This window comes from Centropristis striata, chromosome 18, assembly GCF_030273125.1.
Source record: "Centropristis striata isolate RG_2023a ecotype Rhode Island chromosome 18, C.striata_1.0, whole genome shotgun sequence".
In the NCBI taxonomy this organism is placed as follows: domain Eukaryota; kingdom Metazoa; phylum Chordata; class Actinopteri; order Perciformes; family Serranidae; genus Centropristis; species Centropristis striata.
The window spans coordinates 25274328-25294065 of NC_081534.1; the positions used below are offsets into that span (position 1 = coordinate 25274328).

Consider the following 19738-nt stretch of genomic DNA (forward strand, 5'->3'; position numbering starts at 1 on the left):
ATGTGACAGCAGACATTCTCAGTATTCCATGATATTTCAGGAATTTCCAGGAGTTTGACCTACTGGAGCAAAAAACAAACAAACATAAACAAGTGGTTAATTTAAATTTAGAGGTTTACTATACATGGCAATAAACAGTCAATCATGCATGCAGCAGTTCCCTTTAGTATCACTGTGCTGTGAATATATGACAGGTTGTGTTGAGACCTGTGCAGAGCAGACACAGTCGAGCACTGCCAGCAGTTTCTCAGATAATGTCAGCTCTATAAATATATGGGGTGCTTTGAAAGTTTCCATGTCAACGCTTCATTGTGTCGCGTCTTGCATTGTGTGTTGAGTCCGATGGGGAGCTGCCGGGAGGGTAATTAATAGGAGCATTAGTGGGATATTACTGTGACACCAGTGTGGAATGTAACTAAGTATATTTACTCACATACTGTAACCAAGCACAATGTCAGGTACTTCACTTTATTTCCATGTTACGCAACTTTATACTTCTACTTCACTGGTTTTATTTATTGGCTTTTGTTACTTTGCAGATTTATATAATTAATATTGATAATCAACAAACAAATTATGATTATTAAAATTATTATTAAAAGTTAAGCTACCCAACAGCATACAGTGGTGGATGAAGTACTCAGGTTAAGTGAAAGTAAGAATGCCAAATAATACTCTAACCATGAGGTCAGACAAAAGGGGATTACAAGAAACAAATGTCTTGAAACAAAGAACTAATCAGGAGAAATAGTAGTAAAAAATAAAAAAAAATGTTTAAAGAAAAAGAGGTACATACATTGTTCACTCAGAGAGTATGAAGTACATAAAGTCTGTGCATTCACTGGTAATGATTTAAAAAAATCATATAGTTATTAGAAATTAAGGTTATACATTCATCATAGTAGCTGTCATAATATTGAAGAAATAGTTCATTTTTTTTGTCTTTTACAATTCTGAGAGACTTAAGAAGATAGTTGAATTCAAGTTCACCGTAAACTTTGGCTTAGCTTTGAGAAATCTGTGTTTGTGTATAAAGAACTTACGAGAGAGAATTAAGGAATTGGTTTCAAATTTAACCGATTTGTTACAGTGTGTAAAATAACTAATAACATATTTTTTGGTGAATAGGTATGAGACACTAAGAAAGTTAGATAAATTATTTCTCAAATCCATCCAAAAATCCTGCACAACATTACATTTATAAAATGCATGAGCAATAGATTCCTCCACATCACAGAAGACACATGTATTATCCATATCCATAAACTTAGATAGCATTGCATTGTAAGGGTAGATTTTGTGCAAAATGTTAAAGTGTATTTCTTTAATCTTATTAGAGATCAATTAACTAATCCCAGTAGAACATTTCTTTTTAGCATGGTTAGTATTGCTTATGAATTTCTAGTAATTATATAAATATTTCACGTCAGAATGTTTTCCGATTACGTCATTCATACATATTCTCAGTGTAGCATTTCATTGGCTGGGCCGTAGCAACAAGAGTGAGTCCATAGCAACGGACCCAGAACACAACAGGTATAACTAGCTAAGCTGCTAGTTAACAACGTTAGTGAGAGCTTTAACTCACTTCTTTATTTTTTTTAAATGAAGTTAATAACTGCTACAGAAAGCTCAAAAAGGTGTAACAACAAATCTTCGCCTTTTTAAAATGAGTGACAAAAAGCAACAAAGCCGTCCCAAACGTGTTTTCATCAACGACGTCGACAAATATTCCTCCAAACACATCGCTAAGGTAGCTAACGTTAGCATGAATACGCGACGTTAGGTTAGTTTATCTAAACTGGCTCAATTTATCGTGTTTTCTTCTGACTGCCTTCACAGTTCTTGTCGACATGTGTGGCCTCTGAGGAAGCTGAAGCGGAAGACAGCTCCACTTCAGGTGAAGCAGCTTTCCAAATAGTGGGGACTGTGTCTCCTTCCATTAAAGATGAAAAAGAAAAGTTTCTGCTTGAACAGTTCACGGTGAGTCAGACACTAAATAACAACTAGGCCCAAAGTTACCAGTCTTTGGTTTGTCTCCAGGAATTTTGTGAATGTTTGTAATGTTAAACAGTGCTGGAATGTAACTAAGTACATTTACTCAAGTTAAGATAAGGATTTATTTATTTCGCAGTGGGGAAATTCAGTCCTCACAGCAGCTTAATAAGATACAGCTTACAAGTTTACAAAGATATAACAATTAAAAATAAGACATTATATACATACATAAATAAATATACATAATTGGCTCCTTATATTGACAAAATCTACCAATAAAATGCTGCTTACAAGTTAATGCATCAACTAATAATAATACTAATCATACTTGCAATCATATAAATAGTAATCCTGCATAACAAGTACTCTCATTTTTAATATGTTAAGTAAATTTCGCTGATAATACAGAGCTGATCAGTGCTTTTATTGAAGTAATAGTTTGAATGCATTACTTCTACTTGTAATTAAGGATTTGATATTGTGGCCATTTCTACTGCCACTATGTACAGGTATGATCACTATATGTACATTATGTCTATTTCTCGATAATGCAAATTACATCTTCATGTGTAATAAGGTCTATGATCTCTATTGGTAGTCACCAACTCGAGATGAGCTTCTTGAGCGCCTGCTGGAGTGTGATGTTGTGGTGTACAACATCTCAGAAAATGGTGCAAAACAGCAGGTTGAAGAAGCAACATGGGCGATCACAGGTAAGGGAGTATGTAGGCTTTTATATTGTGGACTGGCTTAATTATACATTGGTCTCTCTACCCAGAAATAAAAGCCTATTGCTCTTCAAATTTTCATACTTTTTTCCTTCTTTTACAAACAGCCCTTCATGCAGAGATGGAGAACTTCAAGTCTCGGAAAATGTTCATCTTAGTCTCAAGCGTGATGACCTGGGCCATGACCAAGCCACAGAATCCGGTGAGCTTGCAGGCAAAAATGTAGGGACAAACTTATCCTGTGAAATCATAACCAATGTGATTTTAATTTCTCTCCTCAGGAAGAAACAGCTGTTCTGCTAACAGAGGAAGAGTTCAGAAGAAGAAGGCCACATCCCAGTTTCAGAAACCACAATAATCTGGAGAAACTTGTGCTCAAACTGGGAAGAGGAGTAAGTACATTATTGAAATATTATTCCAACAGAAAATTAGATTTTTACACCAGCTATTAAAAGACTGAATGAAAAGAAATGCCTCTAAGCATTACAGATTCTGTGTGATTTTCTAACTTTACAGAAAAAGTCCAAGCTCACTGGATATGTTGTTGCTTCTGGTCTTCAGTACGGGAAGGGAGAGAACCTCTTTCATTACTTTTTCAAGGTAGATATTAATGTGATGATAATTATAATGCATGTCTGTGTGTTTGCTGCATGCTTACTTGTAATATCAACTTCTGTAAAATGTTTTTTTGTATTTCAAACAGGTGTCTTGGTTGATGCAGTTTCCAAAAGTTCCTCTCTTTGGACAGGGTACAAATCACATCCCCATGATTCATGTTTACGACCTTGGAGGGTGATTTTAACTTACTGAACTCCTTTGTTTATTCCATATTTTTCTTATTTAGGTAATTATTGCAGGGCTGACCTGTGTTTTCTTTCTTAGAGTGATTCAAAACACCATTGAACTCAAGCCTAAGTCGAAGTACATTCTTGCTGTTGATGACTCCAAGAACACTTTAGAGGATATTGTAAAGGTAACCTTGTTCTAAATATAAATTCAGCATTAAATAATTAATTTGTTGTAAAACGCTACTGCCTAGACCTAGACTTATTTGAAATTGGGACCTTTGTTACATGCCTTCTCTACGTCTTTCCTGTCACTCTAATGTGAACTTTCTACTATGAACCTCAAAAACGAAATGCAGAAAAAAAAAGGTGCAGAAAACGATAAACATAATTGTTATTCTCTTCAGATGATAAGTGATACTCTTGGGCCTGGAAAGATTGACATGAAACAAGAGCAGGATGCCATCACCATGAAGGCTTTTGAGGTAAAGTATGTCTGTATGTCACTTTTGTTTCTTATTTTAAATACATTAGAAGCTAGTCTGGATTATTGTTCAATGTGCACATTATTTCTACACTCGTGATTTTTTCTCCCAATAAAGAGTTGATCTAAAACATGCTGCGTTAATAATTTTTGATGTTTTCTTTCTTATTTCAGCCAGAGGAGCTGGAGTACCTAAATATTAACCTCCGCATGGATGCCTTTATTATAAAAGACTCCTTCAGTCTCCAATGGACGTCTGAAGCTGGAATGGTTGAAAACATGGCGAACATTGTGGAGGAATACAAAGAAACAAGGCAGCTACTTGTGAGTGATAAATACATATAAATAATATATTTATATAATTTCTGTTATTTTGGTCTACAGGGGGGCTGAATTCAATATGTCTATGAAGTAATCTATAAAACATGAACGCATTAATGGGATATTTGGTATATAAAAGCTGTTTTGATGCAATGATTTATTTGTTTTTCCATTTATTTCCACAGCCAATCAGAATCTTCCTGGTTGGCCCTCCAGCTGTGGGTAAAACCACAGTTGCAGAAAAGCTCTGCAGTTATTACCAGATACACCACATAAAGATCAGAGAGGTCATTGAGGAAAAAATCGCACAACTGGTCAGTGGGAAGACTTATATTTCTGCTACATGTAACAAAGGGAAATATTTGAGAATCATTTTTCTTGTTTCTCTTTACAAATACCACAGAAGGAGATAGTGAACGGAGCTGACCCTGAAAATGGCAGTGAAGATGTAGTGGCAGATGCACAAAAACAACTTGAAAAGATTAACAAAAGCATGGAGGCGAATGCAGGTTAGTGAAAGAAGCACAGCCCCAAATTAGAAGCACATCTTTAAGGGTTTTGACTTTAAAAGTTGAAGTTATTTGACTTCATCAGCCTTTGGAGTCCTTCAAACTTGTGCACTAAAACTGTTGATCACATTGCTATGAGATATTAAAAGTGAGAATGTTATTACACCATAACCTGCTTAGTCAGTGTAGTGAAAGAAAAGCGTGTTAACCCTTTATCGGGCTAAGAACCATATTTGGTAACTTCAGCGGATATCCAAAATAAAAAATAAAAATATTTTGAGAAAAAAGTTGCAAATTTACTAGATTTAAGTAGCAAATCTACAAGAAAAAAAGTTGCAGATTTAAGAGATTTAAAGTGGCAAATCTGCGTGAAAAAAGTCACAGATTTACGAGAAAAAAGTGTGGGAAAAAAGCAACTTTTTTCTCGCAGATTCACCACTTTAAATCTCATAAATCTGCACATTTTTTCTCACAATTTATTTCTCAACATTTATCCCCCTCCCCCGGGTCCGTATGTTGTTTTTTTTTTACACATTCTAGCTGTATGTAATATCCTCCAATATTCTCTAGGGTTGAAATTAAGGGTTAACCGTGACCTTTAATACATTCTTAAAGTTTAAAGTTAACTTCTAAACTTTGATTTAATTTAACCATAGGATCATTTTACTGAGATATTTGTATTTGGTGCATCTGCAGTTGGATTATTGATGGGTTGCATTGAGTCTTTTAATTCCTCGCTTTCTTTCTAAACTACTTTGCTGATTCTTTAGATCGACTGGCTGATCATCTAGTTTTCAACATGTTGCAAGAAAAGCTGAATTCAAAGCCGTGCAGGAACCAGGGATTTGTTCTCGACGGCTACCCTAAAACGTATGAGCAGGCAAAGCTGATTTTCTTTGGTAAGTTTCACCTATTCATCTAATTACCGTATAAAGTTTAAAACAATAATAATAATGTGGATGTGTTTTTTTTTTTACAACTCAGATGAAGACACGGAGAACCAGGATTTGAACAACAATATCACTCCAGGTTGTTGACGTACTTCTTTCTTTTATTTACTACAAATGAAACCGATGATACAAAGTGGGAATCATATGTAAAATAACTGAGAACTCTCTTCATAACTCTACTAATACAAAACATTCTTATGCTACTTGTTTTATGTCTTGCAGAGCATGTGTTTGTCCTCAATGCCTCAGATGATTTCCTGACAGAGAGAGTTGGGGGACTTCCACAGAGTTTGGCAGAGAAAATGCATTACACTCAGGAGGAGTTTGTCCCTCGCCTGATGAGATACAGACAACTGAGCACCGCTGAGGAAACGCTGCTGGACTACTTTGAAGACCTTGAGATTTACCCAGAACACATTGGTACTGTCATAAAGACACATCATTCATATCACACCATAAACACGATATTAAATATGAACTCAGATGTAGAAAACTGAAACTTTAGAAACAGTGAGTTTGGTCATTAGAAGCAGGTGTTTAACAGCACTTTGTGTCACGTTTTATTTTATGTGATATAATAATAAATATTGATATGTAAATAATATAAATTATATTATCATGCAAATTATCCAGACACACTTAGATTATTTCTCAGAAAAGGCCTTGTCAAGTTTTTACTTATCAGTTCATTCATTAAGTGTAATTGTTCTTTTTGTACTTTTTTATACAGTTGTTAGACTCTTTGTCCGCCTCCCAACAATTATTTGTGAGTGCAATTTATTTGCCAAGACAAGACACAAAATGCACAAAATACAAAGTAAAAGATGAATTTAACTGATAGCATTTTATTTAACAATTTCTGTAGAAATTTCTATAATATCGTTATTATGAATTATTTTGGTCAACATCATTTTAAAAATCTGTGAAAAATCTCAAAGTATAAATGACAAAAGTGTAAAAACAACAAATCTCAATTTTACACAGGGTTATACTGGGGGGTCTTCTTATAAAAAAAAGACAGGAATCTTCCTTTTTTTGTACCATATTTCAATCTCATCATCCAACTTAATTTCAACCAACATAATGTTCTACAAAGAGGCTTGTAGAAGTTGCCAGTTCACTTCACAGCGGTTCTGTTTGTTTACAGTAAAGTGTGTCTTGTTTCTCTCCAGAGGTCAACACAGGTGACCAAGAGTACACAGGTGTTATGAAGATGATCACAGAGATGGTCGGCGTACCCAAAAACTACGGTCTGATTCCAGAGGAGCAGGAGGAAGAAGACAGGAAGAGAGAAGAAGAGAAGAGGCAGAGAGCGGCTGCTGAGGCCGCCGAGAGGAAACGCAGGAATGAAGCTGCACTGGCTGAGATGGCTGCTCAGTACGAGGAATGGGTGAGTGTTGGTGATATATTACTGGGTTAATGCACACTACTGGTCAAAAGTTTTAGAACACACCTTTTCCAGAATTGAATTGAAAATTATGCAGTTTAATGTCTCAGTGTACTCTGAAATGAATGCACATTTGCAACATTTAAAATTCTTTATTGAGCATGATAGTGTTTTGAAAGTAAAAAAGATTCAAAATCACATTTTATGTTGGACTAAAGGACTAAAAAAAAGACACAAAATGACCAAAAAAAGACACAAAATGACTAAAAAAAGAAACAAAATGACCAAAAAAAGACACAAAATGACTTACAAAGACATGAAAGGAATTGAAAAATGGACAAAATAGCCCAAGACTCCATAGAGTTAAGTTGTTAACCCACTTCTTGTTCCCTGAAAAAAGGCCTACTTGTATAATTCTGAAATGTACATTATTTTTCAGTTTTGGTTAAGCTTACCTTTTTTTATTTACCTCTGGCAGTTCACCACTTACCTTTGTACCCTTTCCTGTTTACCTGTTCATTTGACTTGAACTGCTTGAATTTCAATTAAAAAAATGGAAAAATTGGGGTGTTCTAAAACTTTTGACCGGTAGTGTACTTCAACAGAGCACAATAAGTGGTAAATACTGACTGGTTTTAATGATTTAATAGCAGAAGAATCTGTCTGAGGTGAAGCGGCAGGAGTACGAGCTGCTGGAAGCTCACTCTCTCCCTCTGAGGAACTATCTGATGAAGTATGTGATGCCATCGCTCACTGAGGCCATGTTAGACTGCTCCAAGATCAAACCAGACGACCCCATCGACTTTCTGGTATTCACACACAAGCCCTTCTATATTCAGCATACGTGCCTTTTGTTAAATAATAGTGAATGAATGCAGCAGCTGACAAAATAATGTTTTGTTTTTTGCAGGCTGAACATTTGCTACGGAACAACCTACAAGAATAACAAGGACATTATCCAATACAGCATTTGAGGTTGTGTTTATTCTAAAGTAATATAATCAGAAAATGACCATGTTCAGTGTTATAGGTTTATAATAATTTGATTTGAAGGTTGTTAAAAGTTTGTTTTTGATCCTGCAATTAAAGCTATTGAACTGTCTGAACTTTCACGGCTGTTTAGACTTGAAAGTCACAGCAGATTTCATTCATAAAACCACCAATAAAGTCCATAATAAAGGGTCATGAGTTTCTCATTTTCTAATAAGTCTTCAACAAAAAGTATTTTTCGATCACTTAAATGTTTGTTAGTCAGTGATGAATATTTTTTTACAGGTTGCTGCAGTTTAAAGTGCTTCAAAGATGACTGACAAATTGATAACAAGACAGAACAAGAAAAGTGGATTTAAAAAGCTTAATATATTAAAGCAAAAATGAAAAATATAAAAAATACAATCATATTCAAATATATAAACGTCTTTATATCTGCAGATGCCTTGTGGCCCTTTTTAGAAGGTCAGAGGTCAAATTATGTATTGGAGGGTCTACTCAAACTAAAAAGAAAAAAAGGCATGTAATAAAACATATTGACTTTTTAAAAAAATCACATAACAGTCAACTATGAGGGCAATAATCTCAACTACCCATCAAAGTGGAAAATAATAATTTACAATAACATACCATTACAGAAAAATACAATATTATCATCTAATGAAAGAAAAAATGAAGTAAAATAAAGTGGCAAACAAAATCTGTGACTTAACATAATACAAAAACCCAAAGATACAGTGCAATTGTCTTGTAATATGGTATAAATATGCTTCAAACACTAAAAACTTCACTTTCAATATGAAAAACACACGTATGTGTCTCTTGGTGAAGGACTTGGCTCAGTGTTTCTTCAAGTTCGTTTATGTTTCCGCCAGGTTTCCACTCATTACAGATCCGTCCTGTTGCAGCCTCCAGCTGGTCTGTGACTCAGCTCCCAGTCCGCTGACGAGTCACAGTTTACTGGAAGAACTGCGCTCACACTGGTTTTAATCCAGCAAAGATGTAAATACAACAACCTGCAGAGAGGCTTTAATCCTGTGCAAAGTCCTTCAGTTGGAGGCGAGACATAGAAACAGCTTTCAGACAAAGATTCATTTTATTTATTAGATAAAGAAAAAATCGCTTTATTCCATATTTTTTTCTAACTTTTGTTACTGAAAGTAAACTCACGACTCTATGCTCGTGCTATATATATTTATGGCATTTATCACTGAACAGTTTTTTATGTTAAATCTCAACAGTAAAAAGTAAAATATTTGCCTCAAAATGTGGTGGAGTAGAAGTATAAAGTTACATAACATTGAAATACTTTATTACAGTATTGCACAGTACACACAGTAAGTAAATAGTTGCATGTCACCACTCTCTACTCCACTTCATTTCAATGGTAAATATTGTACTTTTTAGTCCGCTATAGCCGTCTTTATATGTATTTACAAGTTAGGATAAAAACGCAACAGTATATAAAGTTAGGGCTGAAATGTTAAGTTGTTTAGTCGATAAAGTGATTAAAATTAAGTTGGCAACTATTTTTGAACCCTTATCTCAAGCAGCAATGACAAACATTTCATGGTTCCAGCCTCATAAATGTGATGATTTATTCTAATATAATATTATAAAACAAACTATATAAAGGTGTCACGTTGAGTTCTGGGTGTTTTTTATGTGATATTAGTACTTTTACTTAAGTAAAGGAGCGAAAATACTTCGTCCACCACTGAATAATTGTCACAGAAGGAATACATAAATGCTTAAATGCATACAGTACATACTGCAAAGACAATAATCAAAATATATTTACTACATGTTTTGTGATTCATTAAACTTTAACAATCACTGTGCATGATCTAGTTTTAGAGAATGTGAATTTCAAGTTTCTGTCCAGTCATCTTTTCTTGAAGTCTGCTCTTTGAACACCAGGTGGTGCAGAAATACTATGTAATAACTTCATATAAGAGAGACAAACACTTCCATTCAAGTGTCTTAAGTGTTTGTATTTTTCTCAGTTCTACTTAAAGACAAACGAGTTCTCATGTTATAAGACGCATTACACTCCCAGTGTCTTGCTTTGCTGTGCTTTTATGAATAAATTAGTCTGGCTGTGGAAAAGGGACCCTTTGTTCTGATATTGTTGTAAAAAATGCGTCATAAAATAAAAAATGTTTTGTTCTATGTGTTGTGGAAGTCAAACTGGAGTTTTCTTTGTAGTGTCTTTGTGAGGGAGAAACTGTGGAATCCAGCAGCTAATTATAAACTGTCTGCAGACTCTCATATGGAAAATAAATCATAACAGAAGCACTTCCTGTCACACAGTCACTTTATGGACAGAGTCTGACCACAATAAAATGGCACGAATAAAATTTTCCAGGTCATTAAAGCTGCAGAGCAAAACTATATAATTATTCCTGTATATATGGGGATTACAGTATATCCATACTGTGAAACCACAGAGCTCTTTGTACTTTACAGCTCATAGTAACTTGTCTTAAATTTTAAATACATTATGACATTGTCGTGTGCAGACGCAAGAGGGAGTGAGTGCAGAGGAGAGTGACGCGTTGCTGTAAACTCTTCTTGTGGCAACTGTGATGGATGATGAAGGACTTTGGTTTAGTTTCTGTCTTTAATCTAAATGAATGAAAAGCTTAATGCACGGTGCATTAAGATATTATGTTGTGACAAGAAAGGGCCTTTAATTTGTTCAGGAAGCCGACAGTTAAAGAAAGGTTGTTGTTATTATTAATTTAAAAACCTGTTCAAATTGACATAGAAAGAGTTTCATTGTACATCATCTGTCCAAACTCCTGTATTATAATTAAATTGCACTGAATTCTTTAAGGGTACACAATTAAACAATTTGATTGTGATTTCATTTATAAATCTTATTTCAGAATTCCTCATGTACAGAGGTGGAAAGTGTGTTACTTTATACTTCCACTCAACTAGTCTACAAACATTTCAGAAGGGAATGCCTTACAGTACCAGTGCCCAGACTTTATTAACCCCTTTAGGATTTGACAATTCAGACTTTTCTTTTGTTGTAAGCAGATTCGATCTTTAACTCCAAAGTTAGGCTATTTTTTTAAGTGAGTGGAAACACTGACATAGCAATTTTCAAAGTGGCCATCTGACCTTTGACCTCAAGATATCTGAATGAAAATGGACTTTATGGGTTCCGACAAGTCTCCACTTTTCGTACATGCCTACCTTATGATGATAACATGCAGTTTACGGCAAAAAACACCGTTTTTCTCATGCATTAACCCCTTTTCATTCCACCCCATTGTTGCAGAAATTTTTGGTTGATACCATTGTTTACACACATTTGGTCCTGAACTTTGCTATTTTTTGTCAGGCAAACATCAATAAAAATGTCAAAAATTCCCCCATAATGCCACATGAAAACAGTAAGACCTTTTGGACTGGAGATTTCTGTATTTTGGCGATTATATAGTCAGCACTTCAGTGTTGTAAACTGCTCAGACACCCTCTTATTGTCAATGCATCTAGGATAGCCATACCTCCTCTGAGTGCACTAGGTCTCTAACTTGTGGTTGTAAAGTTTTATGAGACTGTGGTGATCCTCTAGGCCAGAAAAGGTAATTTCATACAGCAAGGTCAAGTTTCAAGAAAGCCCCAAAATAACCCATTTTAAAGTGACCCCATATTGCCTCTTCTACCTGTTGTGATTTACAAACTAGTAGGCTACATTGTCATATGTTGTCACATTTAGAGCTTTGGTTTGCTGGGTTTGATCATCATCTTTAAAAGTTTGTAACTGGATCCCAGCGATCCAATGCAATGTCCAAAGATGGATTATCTGATCCTGGATAGCAAAATGTGAGATTTCCAAATCCAAGTAATTCAGATTGGATCAATTCGGATCCAGATTACAATTTTTTAAAACGACTACAGCAGGCAAGAGAAGGAATGACAGTTTCTGAAATGACAGGGTGCATAAAATACTGGCAAGAGACACTGTTATTTGTAAAAGGGCAAAGGGTCAGCCCAATCAGCCACAATAAACGTGTTGGCGGTGACACTGGGAGAGGCAGAGAGGTCTGGCAGAACAAATTAGGACAGACTTTCACGGCAGGGAGCCGGTCCAGCTCTGTCACCGACGTTTAATTTCATATTTATGGGGAGAAATGACAAGATGTCCTGCCAAACACCCACGGTTCCCATAATCCATGCCTTCAATATGTGAGTGTGTCGTTCAGCTTTTTATTTTACTGGACCCCACAGCCAGCCGGCCCCTTCCTCATTTCCAGTATTTTACTGCTGTAAAAGGAGGAAATTATACCGCCTGTTTGGAGTTATTTTTCCCACGATGCACTGGAGCGAATAAGACATTAGTTAGTAGTTGTTTTTTTATCTTGAAGCTGTAAACTCCAAAGAAGAAATGCTGGGAATCCAGTGTTAATAGCCGAAGTTGTATTTGTTCCCAACGTCTGTTTGGAAAACTTGAGTCATCACTCCAGATGTTCCAGCTGTCTCCTGATGTACTGAGATGTCTCACCTGCTCCAAAGGACACTGAGAAAACAGGTTTCAACAGGCTGAATACAGTGAACTCCTGCTGCACTGCTTCTAGTAATAATACTACAAATATGACAACTATTAGTCTGACTACAACTGTACCATTTCTCTCGCTACTGTCACTGCTTCAATAATTTGATTGTTATTAATACATTTACTATATATGACAGTAAATATATATATATATATATATATATATATATATATATATATATATACATATACATATATATTATTTTCTTGCTAGTTACAAGTGATGTCAAGGCAGGGAAAAACCACACAGCAACAGGAACAGACAGACAGAAACCAGGAGGAACAGAGGCATTTACCAGGGAATCGACGAAGCAGGAGAGTCAGAGACAGGCATGGTCTGCAACAGGCAAGCAGTCCAAAGTAAAGCATTGTAAAGCATAGAAGGCTTAAAACAATCTGGCAATGAGTGTGTGTGAGATAGGAGTCTTTATACTATCTTGATTGGAGATCTGAAGCAGCTGAGTTAACAGGTGAGTGGAATTGGGCTGATGAGGTGAGAGTGGCGAGCAGGGAGGGAAAAGTACGGAGACAAAGGCTGCAGGAAAGAGCAAGAGGAAGCAGAGCTGAACTGTGACAAAATGACAAAATAGAAAATCTACAGTTCAAATATTTGGTTTCAATTATATGCACAACTTGCATTGAGTAAAATGCAAGGAAAAAATTCCACCTTAAAAGTTGCCAGTAGCGATTTGAGCTACCAGTGACCTTAATTATTTTTCTCAATCTGTTGTTAGCAGGCGGCAACCTCCGGGTCTGAGCAGGGAGGCAAACCAGGAAGTGCCTTAAGCTGCATTCTACTAAAAACTCCAGCAGGGGGCGCTGACAACGGCTGCAGAAAGATTTCAGTCCACTCATTTCAATACAAAATGAGAAAACTTCTCACTTGACTCAGAATTTATTTTAAGGACAACACTATGGTCTCAATTGGTAGTAAAAATGTTCTTTAAGACAATTTGATGTTATTAGTGTAAATAATGGCCACATTTAGAAGAAAATACAAGATATCATCAGTCATCAGGAGGGAAGCAGAACAATGCGTATCCACGGCAACGTGTCAATAAAGTTATATAAAACGTTATATACATAGAAAAAAGGACGTTTACCAGTTTGGTCTCTCTCTGTATTTTCACTTAATTACAGTTTATTTGAACATTTTTTCATTAAAATTGTCTTGTTCAGCATTTGGTTGGACTAACAGACACTCCAAGGAGTCGCTGTTAATTTTTCTTAACGTACACTTAGTTTATGTTTTTTGCTAGCCAAAGCTAACATTTTGTCCACCCAGTTAATGCTCCAGTTAATGCTAACATGAATTAGCAGTGATTCTCTCAGTCAGGTTGAGGTGTAGAGAGGCGTGTAGTCAGATCCTTCTCGCTCCTCCACAGTCCAAATATGGTCTGCTCCCTGTTTCGGAAACAAGATGGCGACGCAAGATGGCAACGAGTGTAACACTGAACTGGATGCTTCCAACAGGCCACAAACCAATGGGTGACATCATGGTGACTACGTCCATTATTTATATACAGTCTATGATTGTTAGCTAACACTTAGCTAAAAATCCGCTAAAAAGGTAAAAGTTTACAATAATGTTAATTAGTTAAACATCGAAACACTGTTAAACAATGAACAAATAACTCTGATTCACTTCTTTTTTCCTCTCTTCATTCAATGTCTACCTCAATTGACCAATGCTGCTCTCTCTCTCTCTCTGATTACATACAGATTTATTTATTTGGTATTTCCAGGTGGACATTTAAGCCAATAATTACATCTGCCAAAAATCTACACATTAATACCATCTGTGTATGTGTGCTAAGTTATTAGTTGACTTATGCAAGTTTTAGGTAAATTTACTACAACTACATACTAAATTACATGTATGTTAACATAAGAACAGTGGTTACATAACCTTTGAAACGAACCACAGCTTTAACAAATAGCAGCACACCCCTCTAAAACCTCACAGTGGTCTCAGCCAGAGGTCACTGTCTGGTCCATAATGGACGCTCTCCAGTGGAAAACCTTTAATCCAGTGAACCAGAAATAGTGTATTAGTGAGGACTTTCACCTGAACAAGCGAGGAAGAAAGGTTTCATTCTGTGGTGCAGGGCGTCGGCTCCTCTGGCTGGAAACACAATCTGTCCTTGACCTTGTTTGACTGCCTTTTTAAAATTGAATTCATATTTGTTATGAGAAAAAAATATTTTGATTGCTTTCTAGTTTTATATCCTTTTCAAGGTTTTTTCTGTGGAAATAAGTGGATTTAAACTTGTTTTTGGTGGTTTTATCGCTGACAGTAACACTTGTAGCTCAAGTAGAAGCTGTGCTGCCACTGATTTGTGCGTATCTGTGTTTGTGTGTGTGTGTGTGTGTAGGCGATATGTTGTCATCCTCTCCAGAGTCCATCCTCCACCTACAACAAATAAGAATCAGAGACGATTCGTGCAAAAGAAAAGGAAACCGTTTTTTAAAATTACCCATGGTGCCAAATGGTCTGCACACAGCAGTTTGCGTGAGTGTGTCTGTGGTGTGTGTGCGTCTGTGTGTGTGTGTAAGGAAGAGTCAAGGTCTGAGGTGGTCTCAGTTGGTCGTGTTGTTTTATCTGTGAGGCCTCCAGTCACAATAACCTCTACCACCCTTGTAGTGGTCACACACACTCACACACACACACTGAAAACATGGAAATAGCGTCTACCACCCCCGTGGTGGTCACCCCAACATCTGCTGGTGGTTGAAAATGCTTGAAGAGGACCACACACACACACACACACACACTGACAGGGAGGTGTGCTGAACCATCTCAGTGTTTCTCCGATGTGATAACACACACAAACACCACGAGTACTTCTGCATAAATCGTCTTCACAAGAAACAAAATTATTCTTCCCATGTGTCCGCCATATTGACCGACCTCGCACCAGAGCACAATGTCACATGTTCATGCACACACACGCTTCTTTACCAAGCTGTGCTTAACAGCACTGTTTGCTTTTGTTGGATAATGAAACAGCCTGAAGACTGAGTGTGTGTGTGTGTGTGTGTGTGTGTGTGTGTCCTTTCACACAGACATGCTTCACCGTGCGTGCAAACCAGTCACCCACAAGAGGTCCAAAAGGTCGACCCTCGTTTGTTTCAGAGGTAACATGTCTTGTCTGTGTGCTGCTGGTGAAGATGTTGGTTTTCCTAGTTTTCCAAATGATGTTGTTGAGGCAGATTAAAAGACTGTTTCCCGTCAACAATAACAATTACTGTAATGCCTTGTAAAAAGCTCAGCAGAGGGGCATCGTGTGACACAATAATTGTCTGAAAACAGCCAACGATTGCTTTGATATCTGTCCGTTGGTTCTTTTACTGCTCAGAGAGGAAAACTTTAGAGGAAACAGAATCAAAAGTCTAAAAGGGAACTTCATCAGAGTTTGCTTACAGGTGTTGGAGAGGACTATTGCATATGTAAAAAATAAGAATGTTTGGACAGCAAGAAGTATAGAATACGACTTTTAAAAGCGTTGCATTGCAGACAAACTGACCATGTTGGAATAAATCATTAGTTGCAGTGTGCTCCTTTGTTCTTGTTAAGTGTAAGGTGGTCATAAAACTAAGTCCAGAATGTCTCAACTCAGTCTTTTTGTCTCAACACTCCAATTGAGGTAAAATATGTCTAATATTATCTTAAGTTTTAGTCTTTGTTCATGCAAATAGTTTAAAATGTTCAATGACATGAACATTTTGATCAACCAATAAATCAGAGTGTGTTTACAGGTGTCTGGGAGGACTTTTGCATATGTGAAAAAAATGTAATATAAAGCCTTTTGTTGCTTGAAAGAGAGCTGCAACAAATCTGATAAATGTCTCAAGTGATGTCACTTGAGTCAACATAAGTTGGGCTTTTGTTTTTTTGTTCAGTACAGACAATACTGATGTTTTGTCTGAAGATATCTCTTTTGTAATGTTATTTAAAATTTTATTGTGCATGCAAGGGGAAAACTGGTGTTGATTTATTGATTTTAGTCTTCAACAAATATTTTCTTTTCATCTTGATGCTATTAATGCAGACCATTAATAGCATCATTCATGTCAATACATTTTCTTGCACCGAATCAGACAACTAAAGCAATAAACTTGAGCTGTGGCTCTGCACTTAAACCTGATAATCTGGATGATAAAATAATCATCACTCTTGCTTGCTATTCTTGGCCAATTTATTTTAAACATATTATCTCCCCGGCTGATGTTGATGATCCAGATTCCAGTCAAAAAATTAAACATTTAATAATAAGTGTAGGCTGACTGGGTCAGAAGACATGTAAAATCATGACATACCATAGATTTTATCTTCCTACTGCAAACAAACCGAAATAGCTGCAACTTGGTCCAATAAGTCTTGCACAGCCAGAGCCAGACCTGTCTCCACAGAGCTGTGTCAGAGCTGAAAGAAGGTCTTGCAGCACACATAATTATTCTGGTATAGTTGGGGAAAAAAGTCCGCCTTTTATGCATTTCGTTAACCCTCCTGTTATGTTCGTTTCTCAGGAACAGCAATAATGTTCATGGGTCAATTTGACAAAGGGGCATGATTAATTCTCCAAAAGTGTCAGAAACCAAAAAATCCCAATAAACATTGTTCATATTTCATTATTAACACCATTACTAACCATTTCAATCAATATTTAGTGCAATGGTGTTCTTTACCTCTCACAGATCATGGTTCAATGAGGATAATTCACTCGTTTTTCATTAAAAAAAAAAAAAAAAAAAGCATGTTAAGCTTTTTTTTTTATATGTATACTAGAAAGACGTACATAAAATACAATGGTTTTTCATGACATTGATTTAAAAAAAATATTTTAAATTTTTTTTTAAATGTTCTCATTATGGAGTGATAAATTAACACACGACACCTCTTCTGTTCAGGGGGCTGCAAATATGTGAAATTAACCATTTAAATTTTATATGTTGATTACACTTATTTAGCCAAGCAGAAGAAGTTTCAACCCAAAAAAATACTTTATTTTTAGATTTTTAAACTTTGAAATGGGCCAATTTGACCTGCAACATAAAGGAGGGTTAAATCAATTACATCACCATGCTTTGGTGTTGAGTTGAGGGAGCATCTTGTGATATAAACGGTTGAAAATGAAAATAAACCACCCACTATGTTGCCAATAAAATGTCATAAAAGACACAGAACTTCCTCCTCTTCCTTTACTGCAGCAGATCCACCGTGTCAGTGGCATCCTCCACATTTAGTTCAAATTATTTTGCTCTCAAGTTTATGATGAGACTCATTACGAACATGCAGCTAACACGTACCAGGTGAAGCTCTGCAGTGAGATCATTTTATATTTGCAGCATGTGCGCTCCTGCTGCTCAAACTGGCAGCCGCTCATGTTAGTGTGAGCTTTGCATAACATGTTTATGATTTTGTGATTATTTACAGTAAAAGTGCGGGAGATGCCATATTTACTTCACTCATTGTCAAATTAAATGCAATGCATTGATGTAAATATTGAAAACAAATGAGAGCACAGGGGGAGATGTCTGAAAATTATTACACAAAACCACATTTACCACCAATCTTTTGTTTCCTCGTGCAAACTGCATGTTGCTGCAGAACTTGAAGGCACGACAGTGATTGATTTTATAGGAAAAAATTTAATGTAATTACATTTTCTGATTTAATGCTTGGATTAGTGTTCAAGAACAAGTAATCCAATGAACAGAATGTACAAAAAATGCCTGTTAAATGTGTTTCCACCCCCAAAAATGTCCTCTTTCTGCCTCCATGTATGTGTGGACATTCACATGATCTTGTTGGTGCATCAGCCACTTAGTATTGTGCACCTCTGACATGATATTGAGCACTCATTTACTTTTTGACAGCATAATAAAGCCTCTGTGGGTCAGGCAGGGGCCAAAAACTTTGGCAAACATCTCCTTAAATCCTCTCAGAGCATCGGTGCGAGTAGAGGAAGTGTCAGCAGTTACTACTCGTGACTTCTCAGCGGGCTCCGGGGTGAACGAGCGCTCTACATTAATCACAGATACAAAACATCTGAACGGTTTCCAAATTCTAATGAGAGCCAGGTCTGCTGAGGCCTCGGAGGAGAGGTTCCTGCAAGTCTGTGAGAGGAATGTTTGGACAGCAAGAAGAATGTGGTGGTACTGAGTCCACAGATTTCAGCTGATCGGGAAGAAACCTGTAAAGTAAAGTAAAAAAGCACTTTCTGGGAGAAAAAAAATCCCTCGATTGTTTAGTGGAAGGTGGTCATAAAACTCAGTCCAGGCTGTCTTCAAACAGTCTTCTTCTTGTCTTGATGTTCCAATAAACATGTCTAATATTGTCAGAAGTTTTAAGTGTTGGCTCGTACAAATAGTGAACTTCAATGTCGTGAACATTTTGAACAACCAGTAGGTGTGCTGTCTCCAGCACCAAACTCAAAGTAGGTAGACAGTAAACATGGAGGGGACTTGCAGGTAGGTCTTTGTCTCTTCTTCTTCTCTTTCTCAAGAAGCCAAATCCACCTCAAATGAGCATAAAAACATTAATGCACTCTTTCGAAGTTTTAGCAAATGTTTTAGTGTTTCCATCAAGCTTTTCTAGTGTTATTATGAGTCAGTATATAATTTCACATTTATCCGATTCATCATCCAGCACTTATTTCAGTGAGACATCATCATTTTTTAGATGCCTCTTGTTCTTTTCCCACCAAAAAAAAAGCTCAAATAGCCAACGGAGGGTGAAAGTAAGTTTAGGTTACAAAATCCAAAAAAAGGCTGTTGACCTGGAGGATTTGTGGAGTGAACAAGATACTGTTGTCGGTTTGTATCTACTCCACTAACTAGCACTTTATTTTTTCAATGGTTCATCTCATTTCCCCATGGTCTGAATGAAGTAGCTAGCTAATGGAGCCTGGTAGTGAGTTGAGGCAACAAAATCCAAAATGTACAAGTTTTGTACAAAAAAGTTTCTTTGCAGATTATATTGAGGCAGAATTGACAAAAAATTGTCAAGATAT

General features: G+C 36.4%; 1 protein-coding gene and 1 long non-coding RNA gene across 2 annotated transcripts; one reads left to right on the forward strand and one right to left on the reverse strand.

The window, feature by feature from the left end:
- The first annotated feature begins 1516 nt into the window (after window positions 1-1516).
- LOC131991115 (adenylate kinase 7-like) lies at window positions 1517-8425 on the forward strand. The gene is made up of 18 exons (XM_059356422.1): window positions 1517-1753; window positions 1843-1983; window positions 2597-2711; window positions 2834-2928; window positions 3008-3118; window positions 3243-3326; window positions 3430-3518; window positions 3609-3699; window positions 3919-3996; window positions 4170-4319; window positions 4502-4630; window positions 4720-4825; window positions 5596-5724; window positions 5810-5854; window positions 5998-6195; window positions 6948-7165; window positions 7813-7971; window positions 8073-8425. Exons 1-18 carry the CDS (start codon window positions 1670-1672, stop codon window positions 8106-8108), a joined length of 2058 nt encoding a protein of 685 aa, XP_059212405.1. The 5' UTR covers window positions 1517-1669; the 3' UTR covers window positions 8109-8425.
- A 4023-nt stretch (window positions 8426-12448) lies between these two features.
- Window positions 12449-13119, reverse strand: LOC131991697 (uncharacterized). The gene is made up of 2 exons (XR_009396159.1): window positions 13019-13119; window positions 12449-12686 (listed from the first exon to the last, which is right to left on the reverse strand). It is a non-coding gene; the product is annotated as an uncharacterized LOC131991697 (long non-coding RNA).
- Window positions 13120-19738: the final 6619 nt, after the last annotated feature.

Coding starts and splice junctions, on each gene's coding strand:
- LOC131991115 (XM_059356422.1), top strand. CDS start 1,670: ATGAGTGACAAAAAGCAACAAAGCCGTCCCAAACGTGTTTTCATCAAC. Junction 2,929..3,007: donor TGACCAAGCCACAGAATCCG/GTGAGCTTGCAG, acceptor TTCTCTCCTCAG/GAAGAAACAGCTGTTCTGCT. Junction 7,972..8,072: donor ACGACCCCATCGACTTTCTG/GTATTCACACAC, acceptor TGTTTTTTGCAG/GCTGAACATTTGCTACGGAA.